Source organism: Xiphophorus maculatus, chromosome 5 (assembly GCF_002775205.1).
Source record: "Xiphophorus maculatus strain JP 163 A chromosome 5, X_maculatus-5.0-male, whole genome shotgun sequence".
In the NCBI taxonomy this organism is placed as follows: Eukaryota; Metazoa; Chordata; class Actinopteri; order Cyprinodontiformes; family Poeciliidae; genus Xiphophorus; species Xiphophorus maculatus.
This window is the reverse complement of record NC_036447.1, coordinates 30,601,901-30,624,615: the sequence shown is the minus strand read 5'-3', so window position 1 is coordinate 30,624,615 and position 22,715 is coordinate 30,601,901. Positions and strand designations below refer to the sequence as shown.

General features: G+C 40.6%; 1 protein-coding gene across 1 annotated transcript in view; it reads left to right on the top strand.

Annotated features, from left to right (window-relative positions):
* Window positions 1–792: 792 nt before the first annotated feature.
* The window catches only part of LOC102219607 (protein tweety homolog 3-like), a 35,296-nt gene continuing 13,373 nt past the window's right edge, over window positions 793–22,715 (top strand). Inside the window, exons 1-10 of the mRNA XM_005813940.2 lie at window positions 793–1,394; window positions 3,690–3,875; window positions 15,454–15,650; window positions 19,603–19,714; window positions 19,800–20,020; window positions 20,846–20,941; window positions 21,093–21,165; window positions 21,261–21,336; window positions 22,286–22,341; window positions 22,445–22,537. Of these exons, the coding sequence (XP_005813997.1) occupies window positions 3,750–3,875; window positions 15,454–15,650; window positions 19,603–19,714; window positions 19,800–20,020; window positions 20,846–20,941; window positions 21,093–21,165; window positions 21,261–21,336; window positions 22,286–22,341; window positions 22,445–22,537 (1,050 nt within the window). The 5' untranslated portion in view covers window positions 793–1,394; window positions 3,690–3,749. The remainder of the gene's footprint in view (window positions 1,395–3,689; window positions 3,876–15,453; window positions 15,651–19,602; window positions 19,715–19,799; window positions 20,021–20,845; window positions 20,942–21,092; window positions 21,166–21,260; window positions 21,337–22,285; window positions 22,342–22,444; window positions 22,538–22,715) is intronic.

Genomic DNA, 22,715 nt, shown 5'->3' with positions numbered 1-22,715 from the left:
CTTTGGTCTGATGTGACAAAAATGGAACCTTTTCAAACAAGATTCTGCGTTTGGAGACACCGAACACTACATGTCATCATAAATACATCACCACTACTGGGAAGCATGGTGGGGGCAGCATCATGCTGTGGGAACGCTTCTTGGCAGTAAGACAGTTATTTTTCCAGCAAGACAATGACTCAGCTAAAGCAAACAGATGGTTGTTTTTTTATTATCTATTCAATAAATAGTTTTGTATTTATTTTTTTTAAAGAATTGTCTTTGTTCTGGGGAAATCTGTTCAAAAGTACTTTATTTATTCTAAATCCATTGTCTTTTTGACATTAAAAGGTGTTTGCAGTTGCTTTGTAAAAAAAAAAAAAAACAAACACACATTTTGTTTATCATGACTGGTTTGTAAAGTCAATAAAAATGGTAAAAAAAAAATCCAAGAGGGAGAATAATCACAATACTGATTTCTGCCATCATACTCAAGAAGTTACACTATTATTGTAACTTCCCAGTCAGTCTTGTCAGATTAAAAGTACATTTTGAAAATAACTTTAAGCAGATAGGGAAGATACTTTTCATTAATTCTGTTTTTAGAAAGGGTTTGTATTGGTCTGATATAATATTTTATTTCTAAATGTGTTTTTATTAATTGTGAGCAGAAAATAATCATAATTAACATAAATAAAAGCTTTCAAACATCTATCACCCATCACACAATTAATCTATATAATGTGTTAGTGTTACCTTGTGATAAAAGTTCCTGAAATGATGATAACATTCTAAGTTATTTAGCTATATTTTTTAGCATCCATCATCCATTATCCTACACGCTTTTCTATAGCCTGTACTACCACCGTTTCAACGTCAGGGGGAGCCATTTTTGCGCATTTACTGATCACACGGAGAGACGTTCAGAGTGGCAAAGCTTGCCGCAAAGCCCCATCCTCCGGGGATTTCTATAGACCGTGTTTGCTTCATGCTCCAACAATATAAGCGCTAAATGTACCGAACCGACCCTCGTCGTGGAAGCAAAGACAGCTACGGCATCGGCAAACTGTTAAATAAATAAATATATGACCACATAGCTAAGCTTTTGTGTGTCAAATAGTTTAACCCCTAATCTGCCACAGTGGAGGACAGTCGAAGCGGCGGTGTTTTTTCGGGGGGGGAAATGCGTCCAGGTTTTTGTGTTGTTTTCGATGCGGTCGGGACTATAGCCGACTGGCTCGTCGCAGCTAGCTCGGTCCAGCCGCGTTGATGCCGCAGCAGCTCGTAGCCTTCGCATCCAGCTCCGCTATCACGGGATCGGGAAGACAAAAGGTGAGGAACACGCCGCTCTGGTCTCCTGGAAAGAAGAAATAAAGCTGCTGAACGAGATTCTGCGCCCGCTTGTGCTTCACTAGGTAGGTGCTATTCCTATTCACTCACACTCAGACATGCCAGCAAATTCATCATTTGCTGCATTTTTCTCCTCATCTTTGCTCTGACGTCTCAGTCATTGCGGTAGTTTTAATAATCACAGAGCAGGAAGAAGCCAGCTAATCCGGGGTTTCCAACCTTTTTTTGTCTCATCGACTGGGACAATAAATAACCTCATGACAGTATTTCCTCTGCTGAACTGACCTACATGTGTTTGCTACAATGTACTTGATGTGGAAGTGCGTCGGGCCGCATTTAACGGCCATTTATCCTGATTTATGCCACGGAGCCTGTGATTTGCACCGCGGGTGCAAACTGGGTGATGCGGGAGAAACGCCAACCATCATTTTGCCACACAAAATCTAGAAGATTTCCCCAAGAATGTTGTCTTTCACGTACCTTCAGTGACGCATTTCTCTACATTTACCGTATCAGAAAGAGATTCCCCTCCGTTGTGACTGTTGCTGCATAATATATCAGGCAGGAACCCAGCATACACCACAGTCATCCATTTCATCATCACTTATGTGGCTTTCATCGAACGCAAGTAAAATGTCAAAATGCATTATTTTAGCCACACAGGCTCATTATTGCACGCGACTCTAATTGAAAACTCAACATTTTTTCCTGACAGTGAAGCAGCTACTGTTACAGTAGACTGACGTTATCTGGTCAGAATATACTTCATAGTGGGCATGCTTTTCCATATCCCCTGTGTGATGAGGTAATCATACACCAATCGTGCATAACATTATGACCACTGATGTGTGGTGCAAGTAGCCTTGATTATGGTGGGATATAATGGTGAGCATTTTGTCCTTAGAGTGAGTGTGTTAGAAATAGGAGATATAGGTGAGTGCAACAAATTGAACAGGGGTAAATAAGCGGGTCAGAGCATCTCCAGTGCTGCAGCTCTTGTTGGGTGTTACTGTTCTGCAGTGGTGAGCATCTATGCAAAGAACATTGCTTTGAGATTTTGTAGCTAAAATACCTGAATAAGCGAACGTTGCTTCTGATAGAAAAGCATCAGTGATACCCAGGCATTGCAGTTTATTAACAGCTGTAAACCAGTCGTGCTGCCCAAGCCAAGCTCTGCCCACCGCCCAGAGAGTCAGTAAGGTACATGGGAGCATCAGAACTGGGCCTCGCTGTGGAAGAAGGGGGGCCTTTTCTGCAGAGTCACATTTTCTTTTGTGTCCTGGATGACTGGATACTTGTGTGTTGATTACTTGGGGAAGATGTGGCCTTATTATGCAGTATGAGACGGCAACAAAGCTCCAAAAGCAGTGTGATGCTATAGATGTTCAATGTCCTGCTTTGAACGTTGTCAACATGTTATGTTATCATCACACCATCAATGTAGAATTGAAGCTTCTGTCACACTGACTCTTGCGAGGTAGGCTGGTGTTAAGAAAAAAACACAAGCCACATGGGTCTAACGTCTAACCAGTGAGGAAATTAATGACTTTTATCCAGCTGTGAGTTGTATGTGTCAAAATGAAGAGTGTAGAATTTATTCGTTTTGTTTTTGTTTTTACATTTATTAAGAAGCAACAAGTTGCATGGAATTTAAATTGGAATTTTCTAATTCAATTGAGCGGATGTTAATTTTGCTGAATTTATCACAAAGTAAGCAATTATGTCAGTTTCACTTTCAGTGTTGGCCAACCAGCAGGCCAAGAACAATGAAGCATTTGAATAAATCAGTGTTTTCTTTTGCTTCTAAAACTAAAAGGCAGACACAGTATTATGGTAGGACTCCCTTGATATGTACAACACACCTGAACATTGTTGTAAACCACATACACTATTTCATTAAAGATGTGCTCTCTGATGGTTGTGCCCAGTTTCAACAGAAAAATGTTTCTCTATCACAAAATGTTCCCCATCTTAAACTTTTGTTCAGCAAAGCTGTAAAGAACACAACAACAATTTTGGCCTCAAAACATCCCAGATCTCAGACAGATTTACTGTCTGTGGGATGTGCTGGACAAACAGCTCTGATCCACGCCACAGTACACAGTACAACTCACAGAACTTTTTGCCAGATACCACAGCACACCTTCAGGTATCTAGAGGAGTTTATGCAAAGGGGCAGCGTTTGTTTTGGCAGCAAATACGGGAACTAACACACTACTATGCAGATGGTCATAATGTTATGCCTGATTGTTGCTTTTAGATTTCTGCAGAAGACCGTTTTTAGCAGCGAAATTTACTTGAGACGCATTTCTTAGAATGACTGTGTTTTGCTGCTGTGTAAACTCTGACATGTTCTCCAGCGTCCCAGTGAAGAATCAGGCTGCAGAGCGAAGTCGCAGTCTGCAGGCAGCTGCATCAGGATGGCGGCCGTGGTCAACTACTCTCCACCTTGGTGGGTGAATCTGCTTCACCGGTTACCTCACTTTAACCTGGAATTTCAAATGGTGAGCAGTGACTTCAGACCAGAGGACTCAGAGTATCAGAAGGTGAGGAGAAAACACAAGATACTAATTACTTTACACTCTTGTTTTGTTGTGTAGCACGTTGGGTCACGTTATCGTCCCGCCTCCTGTCACATGCACACGCTGTGAAATTACAGCCGACTGGCTGAGTGGTTTCTGTGGGTCTTCTCCTGTGTGGGGTTGTGGGTTCCCTCTGCATTGATCAGCGCTTCCTGAAAGGAAATGAATTAAATGTCCATGAAGCAGGCCTCTGAAGCTGTTACCACTCAACCATATGGATCGATACATAAGTGCAAAACAATTTCTTTATTAATGGAATAGTCTCATTCCTCACTGGATGTGCAATTGAAATCAGATTTAATGTGATTTCAATCACATACTGTGGCGTATCAGTATCAGATCGCCACCTATCGTATCAGATACGCCACAGATACGATAGGTGGCATATCTGTTTATACGCACCTAATAAACAGATTGTCTGAAGTTAAATCAGACACAACTTCTCTTGTTTAGTCAGAATTACCAAAATTGTTATTTACTACAGACCAGAATGCTTAGAATATTTTCTTTGTGTGTGTGTGTGTGGGGTTGGGGGATATCTTGTAACTTTCTTTGACTTCAGAAGTTTACACACTGTAACAAGTAATACTGGGTTTTAGTCAGCTGGGCTGATGTAATCAAGTTAACTGAACACATGATCAAATTCAACTTAATAAAATGTTACGTGAACTTCAACTTCAAAAACAGAAGTAATACATTCTTTAAACTTAAGAAAATGAGACGCAGCTGTGAGGCAGGCATCCCAATGTGACGTCATGGTCACATGGTACACGCTTCAAAACACTTTCAGAACATTTCATCGCCATCTTGTTTCTCGCTGGAGCTCTCATCCGTCCTGGAGTAAGTATATTTTAATTTAATTCAATGCTTTTTAGAATTTCTTCTGGCAAACTGTTTGATATAACCAGGTTAGTGGTTTCACCTATCGTCTAGTGTTTCAATTCCATATTTCATTCTATATTCATGTTACATTTTAGGGAAATTAGCTAGTTGGTCAGGACCCCCCATCTCTTCTGCCAGAAAAAAAGAAAACTTAGATATTTTTTGTCCACACATTGAATAAATATTTAAGAAATATTTTAAAATTTCATAAATTATTGAAATGTTTTCCCGTAGCTTTGAGTTTTAACCCTTTCCCCTTCCTGCTCCCCTGCAGTCGGCTTGCTGCACTGCCTGCCTGCTACAGAGACAGAAGAAGACTGGGCACGAGGGATCAAGAAAATAAATACTGTAATGTAAGGAGTGACAGCAAGAGAAGAAAAGTACTATTTCAATGTGTTTTAAATATTATTTTGACAACAAAGACAATTTAAATCCTTTTGAAAGTCAATTTTAATGGGGGTCACAACAGTGGTGGATGTGAGTGTTTCATAAACTGTCGTTATATTCTTTCCAGCATCCATTGCTCTCATTGAGACTGATGTGAGGGCATCAGACTCTCTGCAGTAATAATCAGACGGTGATCTTTCATATCTGTCATATGTTCTCTGAACAGTTCTTTCTTGGGACGCTCGGTGCTCCTCCTGCTCGCTCCACTCTTGTCCTACTCCAGCATCCTGTTCTTGACCAGCTGTTTGTATCCACGTCTTTGATCTCAAAGTCATTAAATGTATAAATACATACAGGCAAAATAAAATGTTGTATTTTTTTTCTACAAGAAATTAAAAACATTGTTGTTTCAGTTTTTAATTCAACCATTTACCAAATGGTTTACACTAAACTGACCACATCAACGGCCAGTTTTCCTTCATTTTTTCCATTTAACCCTTCTTTATCTTTATTTCTTTCTGACATTTAATTTCTGTCTTCCTCCATTCTATGGTTATTGTCTTGTTCGTTCCTGTCTTTCTTTATTTAATCCTTGCTTCCTTTTGTTTGTAGGTACATCCACTCATTCTTCCCTGCCATTGTTGTTTTTTGTTTGTTTTTGCCACCAAAGCCTTCCTTTCTTTCCTTCCTTTTTTCACTGTTTTAATTTCCGTTTGTAATTCCTTTTAATCCTTTCTTAAAGAAAACCAAATCAATCTTTCTTTTGTGTGCGCATGAGTCTGCTGCATGCGTGGAGAGGAGAACGAGTGGGAAGTTTTCTACAGCTTTGAACTTCACTTTTTACAGTGTTAAACTTTTTTCACAGTTTAACACATTCTTCTTTCACTGGTGTTTCATTGGTGGTTTTTTCGGCTTTGTGCGATGGCTGGGGGAAGTTACGGTTGAAGGCTTTAGGAGCCTTGACCATCAGCATGGTATTAAAATACCAGTTGATGTGGATATTTCGGTTGTGGTTTGACTGCTGTGGTTTGTCGGATGTGAAAGAGTGAAGGCAGCACTCAGGATGAGTATTGCAGTGGTTATGGCTTTGGTCTCTATTGACAAGGTGAAGAGCGTAGTTGAGAGGGGTTTTGCTTTGAGAAATACACAAACTACCATCTTCAACCTGATAAACCCTTCATAAAAAATGTCCTTGTCTAATTTGCCACCTTTTATCAGCAATGATGGAATTGGAATTGAAACGTCATGGTCAGATCACGCCAGCAATGAAAGCAAATCAGCAAAGTTGAAACACAGAAGACAGTGTTTATGATTCTAAGAAATGATTATGTGGAACTGGGCATAGTGATGAAATTTAAAGTTGATGGCTTTGATTACACTATTTTGGCAACAACAGAAACTACGAGGTGTTTGGGTCTAAAACCTAAACAGAAGCAAAAAGAAAAAAGTGGAAGAGAAAGTGAATCAGATGCTTTAACCGATTCAGAAAGTGATAGATAATCTTCCAGTTCCTCTATTCCTGATGATCAGTTACTGTCTACAACAAGGGTGCTCAAGTCCAGTCCTCCAGAGCTACTTTTAGTTTAGATTCATCCTTACTCCAACAGACCTGCTAACGAGCCATTCATTTGATTCAGGTGTGTTAGAGCAGGGAAGCATCTGAGAGTTGCAGGATGGTAGCTCTCGAGGACTGGACTTGAGCTCCCCTGGACTACAACTAATTATAAGTTTTGTGGAGTAACTAAAGGAAAACAGAATGTTACTATAGATCTTTTTTTTTCCTAAAAGAAAACTGGTTGTTGACTGAGCTAAGTACCTGAGTCCTGGGTCAGACCGAATTTCATATCACAAACAAGCAACTCTTGTATGACAATAAAAAAAATTCTTGAATCCTTAAATAGTTAATGAGACAAAGAACTTCTGATGACTTAAGGGACAATGAAGTATGTAGACTTCAAAAACTGATGCAAAAATTCAGAACTCAAATTAAAGAGTTAAGCTGATAAGAGGATTTTTATGGATTTGTTTGTTTAAATATGAGTAGCTTCAAAATCTCATTTGAACCTTAATTGTGCAAGGGATGTGACAAAAAGGACTGTATTATGAACTCTTAACATCTAAATGCATTGACATAACTTTTGCTCAATAAACTCGTAGCAGTATTGATAACGAAGTTGACCTTCTTCCTTTCTTTCCCTTTCTTTCCTTTGCATTTTACAAATTTTCACATATTATTAGATTAAAAATTGATGGATTAATAGGAAGGAGCTCCTATAATTAGTAACGTGAATAAAAGGGAATTAGTACTTTTCAATTATTCATTGAGGAAGTCGACAAAACTGCTTTAGAGAGCAGCTTTGTCTCACACCTTAGACTTATTTTATTGTCGTTGCACGAAGTGCAGTAGTAAAATTAGTAATGAAATGTCGTCTCTTGGTTGCCGGAGCAAACAGAGAAAATCAAAACAAAGAGAAAAATCACAAGTGTGCCTATAAATACATAAATGTACAATAATAATATATTGTTAATAATATATAACTTAGCATTTTCAGACAGCCTTAGTAGGGGTATTGCTGGTGGTGAGCAATCTGATGGCAGACTGGATGCCCTGCCATAGTTGTCTGGTGTTGCTGGGATCATGAAAGAAACCTTGGATGTCATGTTTTGCCGTCCTGATGGTATGGTTTAGATTGGCCCTCACTGATCTAAGTACGGCCACATCACCAGATTTGAAGGCAGCTTTTCACTCCCTCAGTATTGAATACAACTCCTCAGTCATCCAAGGTTTTTGGTTGCCCCGTGAGTATTGTCTGTGTTGGTGTAACCTTCTCCGTACGTCTCTGGATGTAGTCTGATACAGATGCCACATACTGTGTTGGTTATGTGTAGCGGCCTTTCTGAACATGCCCCAGTATGTGCACTTAAAACAGTCCTGCAGTGCAGACAGAGCTCCCTCAGGATCACACTCTCACCTTCTTCACCACATGCTTTTCTTTGGTGAGCCGGGGCTGGTATGCTGGGATGAGCATAACCGAAAGATGATCTGAAGAGCCGAGATGGGGGCAGGGAGCTGGTCTGAAGGCCTTCTTGGAAGAACATTATTCATGTTAACGTGGTTAAAGTCTCCAGCAACAATAAAAACACCCTCCCGGTATGTTAAGAGAGTACTCAATGCTTTCTAGATGTTAGTGCAGGGATTGGGGAGGAGGGGTGTAGACAGCAGCAATGAAAACAGTGGTGAATTCCCCAGGCAGGTAGAAAGGTCTGCACCCCACAATTCTGAACTTAATGTCCACAGAGCAATGACTGGAGACCAGGGTGGCGTTGTTACACCTTCTGTTGTTAATGTAAATGCACCACCCTGGGATTTACCAGCGAGAGCATGACTCATGTTAGCCCATCTAGGCTGATGGCATTATCAGACAGATGAGTTTAACAACATCTCACAGATAATAATAATGCAGCAGTTTCTTGTTTCCCTTTTGGTGGTTAAATCCAGTTTCAGGTTGTCCATTTTGCTTTCAAAGGAGCGTATGTTCGCAAGCAAGATAGAGGGGAACTGCAATTGGAAAGGGTCAGCTTCTAGCTCAGCTGTAAGTCCAACATGACACCAACACTTTTGTTTTCAGTCAGAAAGCTTTTATTTTTATTTTTTCTCTTAAGACACTGGAGGGCCCAGGCCTTAGGGTGTCTCTGTGGGCCTGGGCTGTTGGAAGATTCTGCTGCTGTGTATGTAGCTTGATCTAAGTGATCCAACTGGCGTAGTAGACCAGAGCTTTGTAGAGTGGTCCATGTCTCCGAATTTATGGCGTCCAGATGATGTTGCAACAGAAAATAGTGACCTAACCAACAAATTGCCTGTGTTACCAAGAGCCAAAGCAGCCACAGCCATACAGGGCACCGCCATGGGAATGGAAAAATCTAAAGCTCATGTTTGATTTTACTCCCTTTCCTTATAATTCCTGAATAAGGTGACTACCAGGTCTCTGCACCAGGTCGTTTAGCCTTGGCAGCTCCCACAAAACTGTGACGCGTCATTTAGAAGCACCCATTTCAGTTGCTGCTTTTACCCTCAGTGCAGATTGCTTGCATGCACTGAGAAGAGAGGAGGAGGGGAGTGGAGGCGTGGAAGTTCAAGAGCTCAGAGTGAGAAGACACCCACAGTCATGAACAAGGGGGGGAAGATGAGAACTGGAGGGAAACACAGGCAGAGGAGGAGGAATGAAAAACAAGATAAAAAAGACTAGCTTGAGATGAGAGGAGACTTGATGAGCCATGGGAGGCGCTGCTAAGTTGCCAAATAGCCACTTCCTGTGAGCTATTCAGTGTTTAACTAAGGGCCTTTGTGCATGTTTGGGTCCCTGTGTGTACCCACTGGAATTTTAAGGACCCCCTTTTCAGACTAATTACATACTGACATATTTCAGCAGATGAGGCTGTTTCCATGTCAGTGAGCACCGTGACTGTATGCCCGAGCTTTTTTTGTGTGTGTGTGGTACATAAGCTATATGCTTACTTACAGTAAGATGGTCTTCTGTGTCACAGCCTATGTGTCTCTTTGTGTTGTTTATTGATGTGGGGTCGCTCGGTTCCCTCAGGGTCTGTGTGTTTTTCACAGGGTGAAGTTGCTAATTTTGGTTAGGCTGTGGGAGGGAAAGAGTGTGAGAAGACGAAGAAGAAGGGGGGACCGGACTGGGGGAGGGAGTGTGGCGGTGTGGCAGTTGAAAGGATGCTTTCTTTCATTATCTTTTTTTCTTTTACTTTTTCACTGGGGCCAGCCCTTAGAGAGCCTCAGTATATCTTTCTCAAAGGTTTTCATGCATCCACTCAGCACTCAAACAAAGGCCTACAGAGTGGCCTCTGTCCACCGCATCCATCGCCATATTACAACATGACACATTCTAAATGAACAGAGAACGTCTTCAGTGTAGGTTCTTTTCTTTCTGGTTCACTCAGTTTCATTTGGTTTCCCTCACACTTTTACTTTATGCTCCATGTTGGAAAAAAAAAAATCCAAACCCCTTGAACTTTTTCACGAATTTCAATGTATTTTCCTGTGATCTTATTTGACCGACTACAACAAAGTAGTTATGAATTGAAAAGAAACATGTTTTTCTTCATTTTTTTAAATAAGAATTTTCTATAAAGTGTATTCTGAGTGTACAGTTATGTTGCAGGGCACTGAGGTATTTCTCTAACAGTTTTTCTTGTGCTGAGACTGAATTTATCCTCCATATTGTTTGCAAAATAGCACAAAGTCAACCATTTTGGATATAAAGTGAGAAAATAGCCATTCTAGTGTTTATTCATAGATCCTCAATTTAATTTAAGTCTGGACTTTGACTGAACCGTTGTGATTTTTTAAAAAATGTGTCTTTACTTTTTATGCTTTTTGAATTTACCATGATTTCTTAGCCTATATGATCATAGCTCTAAACAGCACCATAACATACATGAAATGTTACACTCTGAATTAAAGCAGGATAACTTCCCATCACTCACCTGTGTCTTGTTTTTTTTTTTGTTTGATGGTTTTTTGCTCCTCTAACAGGTTTTTCCTTTTTTGCCCTGTTTTTAGTTCCATCCATTGTCCCATCAGTTCTTACCTGCTGGACAACAACAGTCCCACAGCATAAACCTGCTTCTGCTGGGCATGGTTTATTTTTGCAATGCACTGAATGTCCTCAGCATTTCATGGTGATGAAACATTAATCTATAATAACGTTTCACATCTTTTTCTTCTTGGAGTGCTGAAATAGGAGCTGTTATCCAGAGGCTGGTGAAGCTACAGCACACAGGCCCTGCGTCTACGCTTCTGCGTTTGCGTTCATCTGTTTGAATTGCACAGTCAGCTACAGTTTAACAGCTGCAGATCATTAAAGTGGAACCATGTGATCCAAAATAACACATATTCCCAGCTGTGGAGAGCAAAGTCAGTAATTATAGTTTTAGCTTGTAGGCTACAGTTTACATAGTGGTAGAAATTATCTCATTGCTCTTTGAAAAGGACAGACAAAAGACTTTCTTTTAAATCGTGATTGTGGCTGTTCTTTGAACTTACAGAAGAACTAAATACAGCCAGAATACGCTTGAGGTCAGTCACTGCCTAGGGGTGGAAAAAGTTGTGTACAGGTCCTGCATGAGTCCAATCTACACATGATAACACACGCACAGTCTGGCAGAGCAAGGACGACTCACAGACGTGGAAGTGATTGATCTTGTCAGCAACACACGCACACACACACTTCACTTGGACAGATTGAAAGTAGATCACTGTGCCTTGGTGTTTGCTGTGCTGGCCCCTCCTCCACCTGGCAAGCTGACCTCTGGTAGGGTTAATGCTCTCTCTCACATGGTGACATCAAAGTGGGCAGACTCATTTATAGCCAAGCTCACCATGCTTATTAGCATCTAATTGAGCCTCGCCTAATCTGCTCTGACGGTTTGTCAGCCCCACAGTTAATCTAGGCACTGTCAAACTGACTGAGAGGAGGATGAGGCTGTTGCAGAGAGTTGGTCGCCACTGAGGTTTTAATTAAAATTTAAGGTTCGTGGTTACTTAATGTTAAATTTTAAAGAGTTAAGCCCAAGTATGGAATGTTGTGTTTTTAAAAAAAGATTATGAAGTATAACATTTCTGTTTAGTTCTGTGAAAGCTTTATTAGTTTTGTTCGTTATATTATAATTGCGTTTTAGACTTAAGAAGCACAACAGTGCGTAGCTGGTGCTAAGCATAGCTTTGCCAAAGCACAAGATGATAACCCAGGATACCAGAGACAGACATGTTCCTTCTCCTGTCCCATCAGGGTCATTTCCTGATCTACCCTGATCATCGTCTTCAACCTGGCAGAGTAGAGTCAGTAAACCAAGGGTGAACAAAACTAGTTAGTAAAAATTAATAATGTTAGCAACAAGCTGTGCTATCAGTACTTTAGTGTTCATTAACAAAAGCTATGATGATGGAACAAGGCATATTTACCATGTTGTAGAGATTACACCTGCCATCACCTACACATGTGTTAGCGTTGTTCATATAAACATGAATATGACTCCCAGCCTATTAAACCTGGTGTGGAAGTTAACTTCTTTCAGACTGGAGAAATTTACAGTCAATACAAAAAGCCTTCCAGACTCTGGAATTGCAGGAAACTCTAGGAATATCTTGAAGACATTGTCAGATTGTGTTACTCTCTGGGGGCCCCTACAATTGCATTGCTGCTGTTTCAGGATGATGATGCAGGAGATCTTTGTCTGCTGTAAGTAGTCTCTCAGCTGAAATGTTAGAACCCTCCTGTGTCTGCATGGTCTTGCTCTGCATTGGCAACTCCAGAAGGGACAGGAAAATTAGCATATCAGAATATTGATGAGCATAAAAAAGATTACAGCACCTCTTTCCACATATACAATACTTCCATGTGTCCTTTGTCTTCTAAACTCACTTCCCTCTGGGACAGTTGTTACTGTAACGGGGCAGTCTCCACTACTTTGTTCTTCACTTCAAAGCTTTTGGATGTTGAGTGATCTGTGCGGTTGGCATTTATCTCATGCAGCTCTTGAACAGCTTCACTTCCTGTCCCTCCATGGAGGTGTGATTATTTGATGAGGTATAAATGCAGTACAATGCATCATTATGTGCTGCTTATGTTTTGTATGCATCAAACATTCACTAGATAACCACAATTTCCAAACTATAAACGGCTGAAGAGAGGAACTCCACTTGTTTGTGCATTTCTCTGCTCAGTTATGTGGCCTGCCTGTGGATCTGCTTTCTGCCCATATCAGTTAACAGACTTCCTGCGTTGTGTATCCACATCCTAAATGCTCCTCTTCCCAGTGGTAAAGACCAGTGTGGAACGTTGAATTCTTTTGTGAACTTTGTGTATCAGGCCAAGATTTGGTGAAAAAGTGGAGCATGTGTGCTTCCAGCCTGATGTATCAATATTGAGATTTTAGTTTTTTGATGAATGTGCAGCCATAAACCACTCATTTACATTATGTTCTGAAGACTGCTGTGCAACCTCAAAGAACCGACAAAAACAGTGGAAATTTATTGAGCAGCAGAGCCGGATGTAGTGTGAATTAGGTGGCAGTCTCGTCACAGTTTTTGTTTATCCAAGCATTGTAATAGAAACTTAAGTGGCAGGAAAAAAATGTAGGGGGGAAATGTGCACTAGCAACAGGGATAACAGCAAACAGTAAAACAAAGCCCACTCCAACATTTCAGAGAGATTCACAAGCAGCGGACTGCAGCTGGAGCAAGAGCTGCAAGAGTTATTACACACAGAATCCAGGACAACTGTTACTGTAACAGGACAACTGTTACTGTGACAGGACAACTGTTACTGTGACAGGGCAACTGTTACTGTGACAGGGCAACTGTTACTGTAACAGGACAACTGTTACTGTGACAGGACAACTGTTACTGTGACAGGACAACTGTTACTGTGACAGGACAACTGTTACTGTGACAGGACAACTGTTACTGTGACAGGGCAACTGTTACTGTAACAGGACAACTGTTACTGTGACAGGACAACTGTTACTGTGACAGGACAACTGTTACTGTGACAGGACAACTGTTACTGTGACAGGGCAACTGTTACTGTGACAGGGCAACTGTTACTGTGACAGGGCAACTGTTACTGTAACAGGACAACTGTTACTGTGACAGGGCAACTGTTACTGTGACAGGACAACTGTTACTGTAACAGGACAACTGTTACTGTGACAGGACAACTGTTACTGTGTGTGACAGGGCAACTGTTACTGTAACAGGGCAACTGTTACTGTGACAGGGCAACTGTTACTGTAACAGGACAACTGTTACTGTGACAGGGCAACTGTTACTGTAACAGGACAACTGTTACTGTGTGTGACAGGGCAACTGTTACTGTAACAGGACAACTGTTACTGTGACAGGACAACTGTTACTGTGTGTGACAGGGCAACTGTTACTGTAACAGGACAACTGTTACTGTGACAGGGCAACTGTTACTGTAACAGGACAACTGTTACTGTGACAGGGCAACTGTTACTGTAACAGGACAACTGTTACTGTGACAGGACAACTGTTACTGTGACAGGACAACTGTTACTGTGACAGGACAACTGTTACTGTAACAGGACAACTGTTACTGTGACAGGGCAACTGTTACTGTGACAGGACAACTGTTACTGTGACAGGGCAACTGTTACTGTGACAGGACAACTGTTACTGTGACAGGACAACTGTTACTGTGACAGGACAACTGTTACTGTAACAGGACAACTGTTACTGTGACAGGACAACTGTTACTGTGACAGGACAACTGTTACTGTGACAGGACAACTGTTACTGTAACAGGACAACTGTTACTGTGACAGGGCAACTGTTACTGTGACAGGACAACTGTTACTGTGACAGGGCAACTGTTACTGTGACAGGGCAACTGTTACTGTGACAGGGCAACTGTTACTGTAACAGGACAACTGTTACTGTGACAGGACAACTGTTACTGTGACAGGACAACTGTTACTGTGACAGGGCAACTGTTACTGTGACAGGGCAACTGTTACTGTGACAGGGCAACTGTTACTGTGACAGGGCAACTGTTACTGTGACAGGACAACTGTTACTGTGACAGGGCAACTGTTACTGTAACAGGGCAACTGTTACTGTAACAGGACAACTGTTACTGTGACAGGACAACTGTTACAACTGTTCTCGTTTTAGGCTACTTCTTTTGAACTTTATTTAATTTGGGTTTTTGAAAGTAAGACAAACACAGAAACAGTTTGAAATATTTAGAGCTCCGTGATTCTTATGTTGCTCTTCAATTTGAGTAGTTCTCTTAAACTTCTGGTGTATGTCATTTGTTAGATGCGTTAACTCGTCTTTCATGAGGGTCGACATGTTGCCTTTGAATGTTTTTGAATCAGTTTTTGTTGACATCTGCACAGCCTGTGTTGTTGGCTTACAGCATCCTGGCCACTCTCAAAGTTAGCTATGTTTTCTCTGGATGTCGGCATGGTCTGTTCTGTTGAGAGTATGGGTTTCTTTTCTTTTTCTTAGTGGATTTTCCAGTCATAGTTTACTGCTGCATATAGATTAGCATTAATTTCTTCAAATTATATAAAGTGTGTAATGTTGCTGCTTATATTCGCTGACAGGCTTCATGTATTCAATACCCACATCCAAAATTGTCCTCTTTCCTGTGATAAATCTGGAACAGGATTCTTATATGTGCTAACTGCATTAGCCAATAATTTCTTTCTTTCTCCTCCTTCTCTTTAGTCTATTTTGCTCATCGGTGCTATGGCCGTGCTGTGTTTGGGCCTGGACCTCATTTTCCTCCTCATCTACTCCTTCTGGCTTTGCTGCCGAAGATGCAAGAAGGAAGACTCCTCACACTCCCATTCTCGCTCCCAGCAGCCCAGTGCAGACTGCTGCTGCACCGCTTGGTGCGTCATCATCGCCACGCTCGTCTGCAGGTGAGAGGCTAAATGACTGGAGCTTGTTTTTTCCCTGAAATATCTGTTTGAATAGGCTTATCCTCCTATGGACTAGTAACGCTAATTAGCTTTATACCTCTTTCACTGAGACTACACCAAGGGGACGTATTAATAATTCAAATGTTAGTTAATATATATGCTTCTCACACTAGATATAACATTTTGTGGTCAAAGTGTGAATTAAATCAGGCTGAAGTGTGCAATAGTCTGACCAATGAAATTTTGCTAATAAATATTTTAACCCTCAGCTAGGTTGTGCAATAATTAGTTATCTATATCTATTCAGATATAGAAATTGTCTACAAAAGCACAAAACCATTGCTTTAATCTCATCTACATTCAGAACCAACTTCAAAGTATGTAAACGAGTTTTCTTCCATAATAAAGGAAGAAAAATAACAAAAAGCAAACAGCCAAAAAGTAAAAATAGGACTGAAATACAACTTGATATTAGTCAAAACATTTAGAAAAAAATACCTTATTTACTAATCGATAAAGAGTGGCCTTAAATACTTAAAACATTTAGAAGACGTCCTGCCCAAAGTGGAGGAGTTTAAGTATCTCACCCACAAGATCCAAGCTCTAAGTTGCAAACGGTCTTATTTTTTGGAGACAATATTTGCCACATGAATCACTGAGAAGAACAAGAAAAGGTGTAGAACATGGAGCCAAAATAAAACAGAGAGCCACAGACGATGACAAATGGGGAAGAAAATCAAAGGAAACTGTAATTAAAGTCTTCAACAAACGTAAGAATGTGACCAGAGTTATAGTTAATCTTGCAAGTGGCACAATTTCTTCCTGAATAGTTTTCCATGGTTACAAATGTGTTGTTCTTTTAAGCTCTTTGTTATTAGGTAGAAGCGATAAAGCAGAGAAACCAAACAGATAAGGAAAAAAGAGAGAACAGCTACAGTGACAAGGAAGAGATGAAAAGACAACAAATTAGCAAACAATGGTGCAGACAAGGATACTGGACAGTTTATGAATGTGAATTATTTCCTCTTTTAGTTACTGTCATCTCCTCTCTGCTTCTAAGCTCGAGACTTTTCCTCCCTTCCCGCTTCTCCATCACTTTCAGCCTTTATTTATTTTATCTCTCCGTTTCGGCCCTCTCCCTGGCTGAGAAAGGTTGCCATGGAGACAGCAGCAGATTTGAAGCAGAGATGAGAAATGAATTATACAGTCATGTAAGCTTTCTGTGTACCTGTGTGTGGCAGAGGGAGAGAGATCTTTATAGATTTTGAATACTTTGTGATTTTCCTCGATATCCTAACTGAGAATCGAATTTAGATCAGAACATTTATGCTTTACTGCATTTGCTTTTTTTTTTTTTTTTTGCCCACGTGTGTGCTTGTGAGTCTTTGTCTTAATCTTATTTTTGGCTCTGGGTCAACAACATGTGGACTTTTTTCAGTTGTTTTCCAGTGTGTTCTTACTGGGCTGCAAAAGATAGAAAGGGAGAGATTAAACATATACAGCAATAGGAAGCAATTAAGCGGGCAGTGTTATGTCAAATATACTTATTTGAGATGTACATCCTGTTATCTCATCAAAAACATACCTGGAGTGTTGGCTTGATTCTTAAATGCATTTCTGAGAAATCCTTTAACCTCCAACCATTCAGCTCTGCAAACCTCCTGTGTGGACCTAGCCCCGCCTTCGAGGACCAAGCCGTCTTACCGTTACTTATAAATGAAGTCCATGCGCCGCTCCTTCTGCACAAAAACATCCGTCACTTCCTGACAAAAGTCCTCTTTATTTTTCTTCAGTTTTAAAAGTCTCTCTTTCTCTTTAGAGATCACTGCCAGGGAAGAAAGCCTTCCTCGATCGGTCCTGTCCCGGCTGTATGTTTTGAGTCTTTTCAATGCTGAGAAGGAGCTTCACTGACACTGTGGTAGCTGGCACAGTGAGAACTAGTTGGAGCAACTTTGTCGCCTCAGGAACATTTGCAATAAGATCCTTCTTGGCCAAAAAGTTAAGAAGCTGTCCAGGAGATTTACATTCATCCCTTATCGTTTTTGAACTATACAGTCCAATGAGATCGGCCTTTAGTCTGACAAAGTCAAAGAACTTGGCATACTTTGACAGGCTCTGCAGTTTTGCGTCATCAAAATGTTGCGACATTTCACTGAATTTTGCGCAATCCACCAAACCGAGGAAAGCAAGTTCATCGAAATAATTAAACCTAGCCTTCATTTGATTGCTGATGTCGTCAACAATGTTACACAACACGGGTCTCCATTCATCTCTAACCAACTGTCTCCAGACTCTCTCAGTGCGATCTGGCTTTGAATGTGAAGGGTCGACCACTCATGTTTAGAGAGGCTTCTTTGCAAATTCTTCAAGTCGCAAAAACCCGCCTGAGTCCACACAGTGCCACAAGTGCAAAACAGAAGGCAAGGGAAGCAGAAAAGGCCATTTCTGACAGAACATCCACAAATCCAGTCTTTTTTTTGTGTACCACTCCATTTGAAAAGAGTGGGTAACCTTCTGTTTTGTACTTTGAAGCATGCCTTTCAGTTCTTCTTCCTTTACTTATTATTTCCTATTTCGCTTGAAAGTCCACTTTAGAAAACTCTTTAAGTTTAGAGATGTAGTCATCCATCCCTAGCTCGCTGTCTCTTACTCTGCAGTTGTGGAGTCACAATGTCTGGGATCATGAGCGCCCCCTGCCATGAGGCAGGAAAACTGCCTCTCTCACCTGGAATCTGTTCTCTGCCGTTTATGATCACTTCTCAGCATACGAAACATTTACACACACTACAGTTTGTGATAAAAACACTGTTCACACTGTTCATTATATGAATAATCTAAATAATGTAAAATCAGTTCATGTATTAAATGTTTTTTAAGCCATTTTATTGGCGACGTACAGACAGGAGGAACATGCTCTCATAGAATGGCAGTTAGCGAGAGGTTGCATAACCTCAGGTGAGGCTCGGCTCACTGCGCTTCCGAGCATTTGAATGGAAAAATGCGAAAATTCTGCAATTTTGAAGAAAAAAGCAATCAAAATTGTTTAAGCTAACTTAAAATTAAATACTTTATAGTATAAACTACTGTGTGAATATGGCAATATAAATTCCTTTTATCATTACATATTTTTTCATTATGGCTGGTGAGGCTCTGCTCATGTGTTTAACAATGCACGGAGGGCGAACAGATACAGGAGGATATGTGCATTGTAAAGACAGATGTGTAATGGAGCTAATAAATATGTAATAGACCTGAATGAATTGTCTGAACAATGGTAATGTATCTCTTCAAATCTGTCTAGTGCTTGCATGCAGACAGCAGCAGTGTCAGAGTGTACAGTAGACTTATGTACATAAAGCACACAAAAGGAGGGCAGAGTCACGCAAGCTTTCAGTGGATGCTGGGATAAGGGGGGGTGTGAAAGGATATTGGGGTTAAAGGAGGCAGCATGGTGGAGGAATGGATTAGCGACAGCAGAAAATAGAAAAAAAAAATGTTTCTATTGTTCATGATGTTGGATAAAGTCTTTATGAGTGAAGAGCCCCAAATATTGTAGCCTGTGTGCTGAATGACTGAGGGCAGAGCCCTGCAGGGGGATCGCATTATTTGTGGTCTGGTGACCCAATTATTGTGTAGACTGTGTGTACGTGTGAGTGTGCATGTGTGTACATGAATCCTCTCTGGTAGTCTTGTGTTTGCCTGAGGCATGAGGGTGAAATCTGAGAACTCAGTGCTGCCTTCTGGTGTTGAGGCAAGGCAAGGTGCAGATGAACTGCAGCCAACAACTTAGCGTCTCCTTCAGTTTTTCAGGATGATGTAATGTTGCTCACAAGGTGAATTATAAAAAAAAAAAAGAAAAAAAAGAGAAGTTTTGTTTTTTTAGTTTGTCTATTGGTATGAAAGGGTTGTTTTGAGTCAAAGATTCATGTATTGGTTCCCATTTTTCCTCCAGTGCTGGAATCGCTGTTGGATTCTATGGAAACGGGGAATCGAGTGATGGAGCCAGTCGCCTGGCGTACTCCCTTCGTCATGCCAACCGCACTGTTTCTGGAGTGGAGAAACTGGTGAGCCTACAATAGCACTAAATATGTTACCCTAAAATATGAATAGAAGTACACTTGAGTGAATGTTATTTCATTTTGTTTCTAGGTGTCAGACAATACCCAAGCCTTAAACCAGACAGTGGAGGAGAACTTGGCCCAGTTAGAGACAACCTTCCAGGATCAGACGGACTATGTGGCCATCATCCAGAAGCTGCAAGGACAGCTGGACGAGCTGGTGAGGCTGATGGTGGACGTTCCGTTCTGGTCCAACACGGACATCTCTCTGGAAGACTTAGCCCAAAAAACCGAGGCCTTTGACTTTTACAGGTCAGTAAATAAAACAGTTAGAAATTCAGTCCTATAAGAAACACTATGTCAACAAGACTTCATTTACTTTATTGATAATAATAAAACACACCTTAATCAGGCATAAAATTATGACCTCCTTCCTTTGTTTGTGAGCTTAATTCAGTGATGTGGTCGGCGCACTTAGGAGCGACTTACTTTTTTATCAACTAACAAACATTAAGCACGTTCAGAAATGTTCTGTACAAAATGTTCAGGGTGACTTCTGCTGCCTCTGATTTCTGTCCTTTTTTCCGAGCCAGGAGTTCTGCCACAGCCGTATTCTCTCTCTTTTTCCAGCACTCTGTGAAGAACTTTTTTTATGTTATATTTTTGTAACTCAGTGGGACCGCTGGGTTTGGACCGAGCACGCCAGCAGCTCACACGGCAGTTTACCTGCCTGACCTAAACAAGTTGTTTTTTTTGTTTTTTTTTATTCATTGTCTTGCTATATTGAAAATGCATCCATTTAATTAAATTAAATTTCTTTTATAAGGTCTTAAAGTGATTTGGTCTACACAATCTTGTTATTAATACCATAAAAGTCCAATAAAATAATTCTACTGTGAGAATCAAAGTCAGTGTTGGCCTCTTGAACAGTTTCACCTCAGAAATATACGCAAAGCAGGGTTGTGCCTGGTCTCCATTACTCTTTGCACTGTACCTTGAACTACTAACATAGCATGCAAGACAAAGTGAGAATATAAAGGTCATATTTTTTGCCTGATTAGTGCAAATGAGAAGCTTGTGTTTTAGGTTTTGAAATGCTATTTGTGGATTAATGCGTTCCTTTTTCTATTCTTGTAGGTGGTTGGGTTACCTTGGTCTGCTGCTGTTCGATGTTCTCATTTGTCTGCTGGTGCTCTTTGGGCTCATTCGCAACTCTCGGGGCACTCTGATTGGGTACGGTCTGTTGCATCATCACCCCCAAGCTGCTCTGATTGGACGGATTCAAGCCCTGCTTGTTCTCTGAAATGTACAAATCATGATGTTGCACGGCCATCAAGTTTATTATCGTTTTTTTAGAGAGTTTCGTTTTTCTTCCGTCCTCCAGAGTGTGCTTCCTTGGGGTTTTGACTCTGATAATCAGCTGGGGTTCTCTGGGTCTTGAGCTGGGTGTCGCTGCTGTAAGTTAACCATGGCAACACAGTTGAGCTCTCTGTCTCTACAGTGATGTAATCGCTACTGCTGGATGTCTGATTTGTGTTTGGCTCCCCCACAGTCGGCCAGTGACTTCTGCGTCTCTCCAGATTCCTACATAACCAGTGTAACCAAAGACAATGCAGTCATCAATCAAGGTACGTACACCGAAACAATACAACCTTGCTGATTTCCTGCAGGTAGTTTATGCATTATGAACATTGTTGTCCATTTTGGTTGCCAAAGAAGTGAAGACGTGTCAGCTTGACTTCTGGCAGCTGAAGCTGCTATGGCTTCTATTTTTAGAAAGTGGCTCATTTCTTTGTGTGTGTCTGAGCACATCCAGTGGGATTTTGTTTGATTGACAATCTGGTATCTAAAAGCTCATACTGTCTCTCAACGCATTTTGCTGTGCATCAAAAACCCTGTCTTGCCTCTGCTTGTCTCAAAGGCATCACAGAAAGAATCCAGAGCAGAGTTTTGTTTCTTTTTTATTTTGCAATCTGAGCTGATTTCTTCCCTCCCCTTTTTATCACATTTCTGCTTAGTTCAGCTTCATCATTCCGCACAGTCTTGTTGTCTGTAGAGTTTCCACTCTATCTACTTGCTGTGGAACTCAGTTGTTGCCCATATTTAGTGCCTGTTTAAAAATACTGTGCCTTTTATTTGGTCTACAAATCAATCACGATTAAAGAAAAATTAGCTTTTTTGACAAAGCAATTTACTAAAAAAAAAAACCTTCAATGTTCCAGTCAAAATGATTTTCACAAGATGAAAATGAAATAAAATATAATATGTTACTTTTATATTATATTAATTAAAATCTGTTTTCACTTTGACATTAAAGGGGGTTTCTGTAAATCTTATCAAAAAATCAAATTTAGTTCATTATGATTATAAAAGCAACATCTTTATAAACTCTAACATACAAATAAAGACTCTCACTCACCAATATTTTGGTATAACTGTAAACATGCCTCAGCAGGAACAAGCAGGTCATGTAACATTCTAATAAATGCAAACTTTACCTTTTTTTATTATAAAACTGTATAATGCAAGTATATTGGATATTTTTTTACTAACATAAATCTATGAATGCCCTGCCAGATATCCTGCAGTACTACCTGAGGTGCAGCTCTGGAAAAGTGAACCCGTTCCAGCAGGTAAAAATCTTTCTCAGTATTCTGGCTTTTCCTAATCAGTCTCACAGTAACATGTTTTCTCTGACATCTTTCCTATTGAGAAACTTCCCTGTTTGTTTTGCAGAGGCTGTCAGGGAGTCACAAAGCTTTGGTGGAGATGCAGGATGATGTGGCAGAACTACTGAGATCAGCAACACGTGATTATGCCACTGCCAAGGTGCATTTGCTTACAGTGCAACTACCTGTAGGCTTAACACTGATATGCATTTGTAGTGGACTGGAAATGTATTCCCTTCCCCTGAACTACAACCACCAACTACCATAACATTCTATGTCACAGATCGACACAAAGGAGGGCTTTTTTCCCCTTTTTAAAAAAATCTTTTATCTGAAAG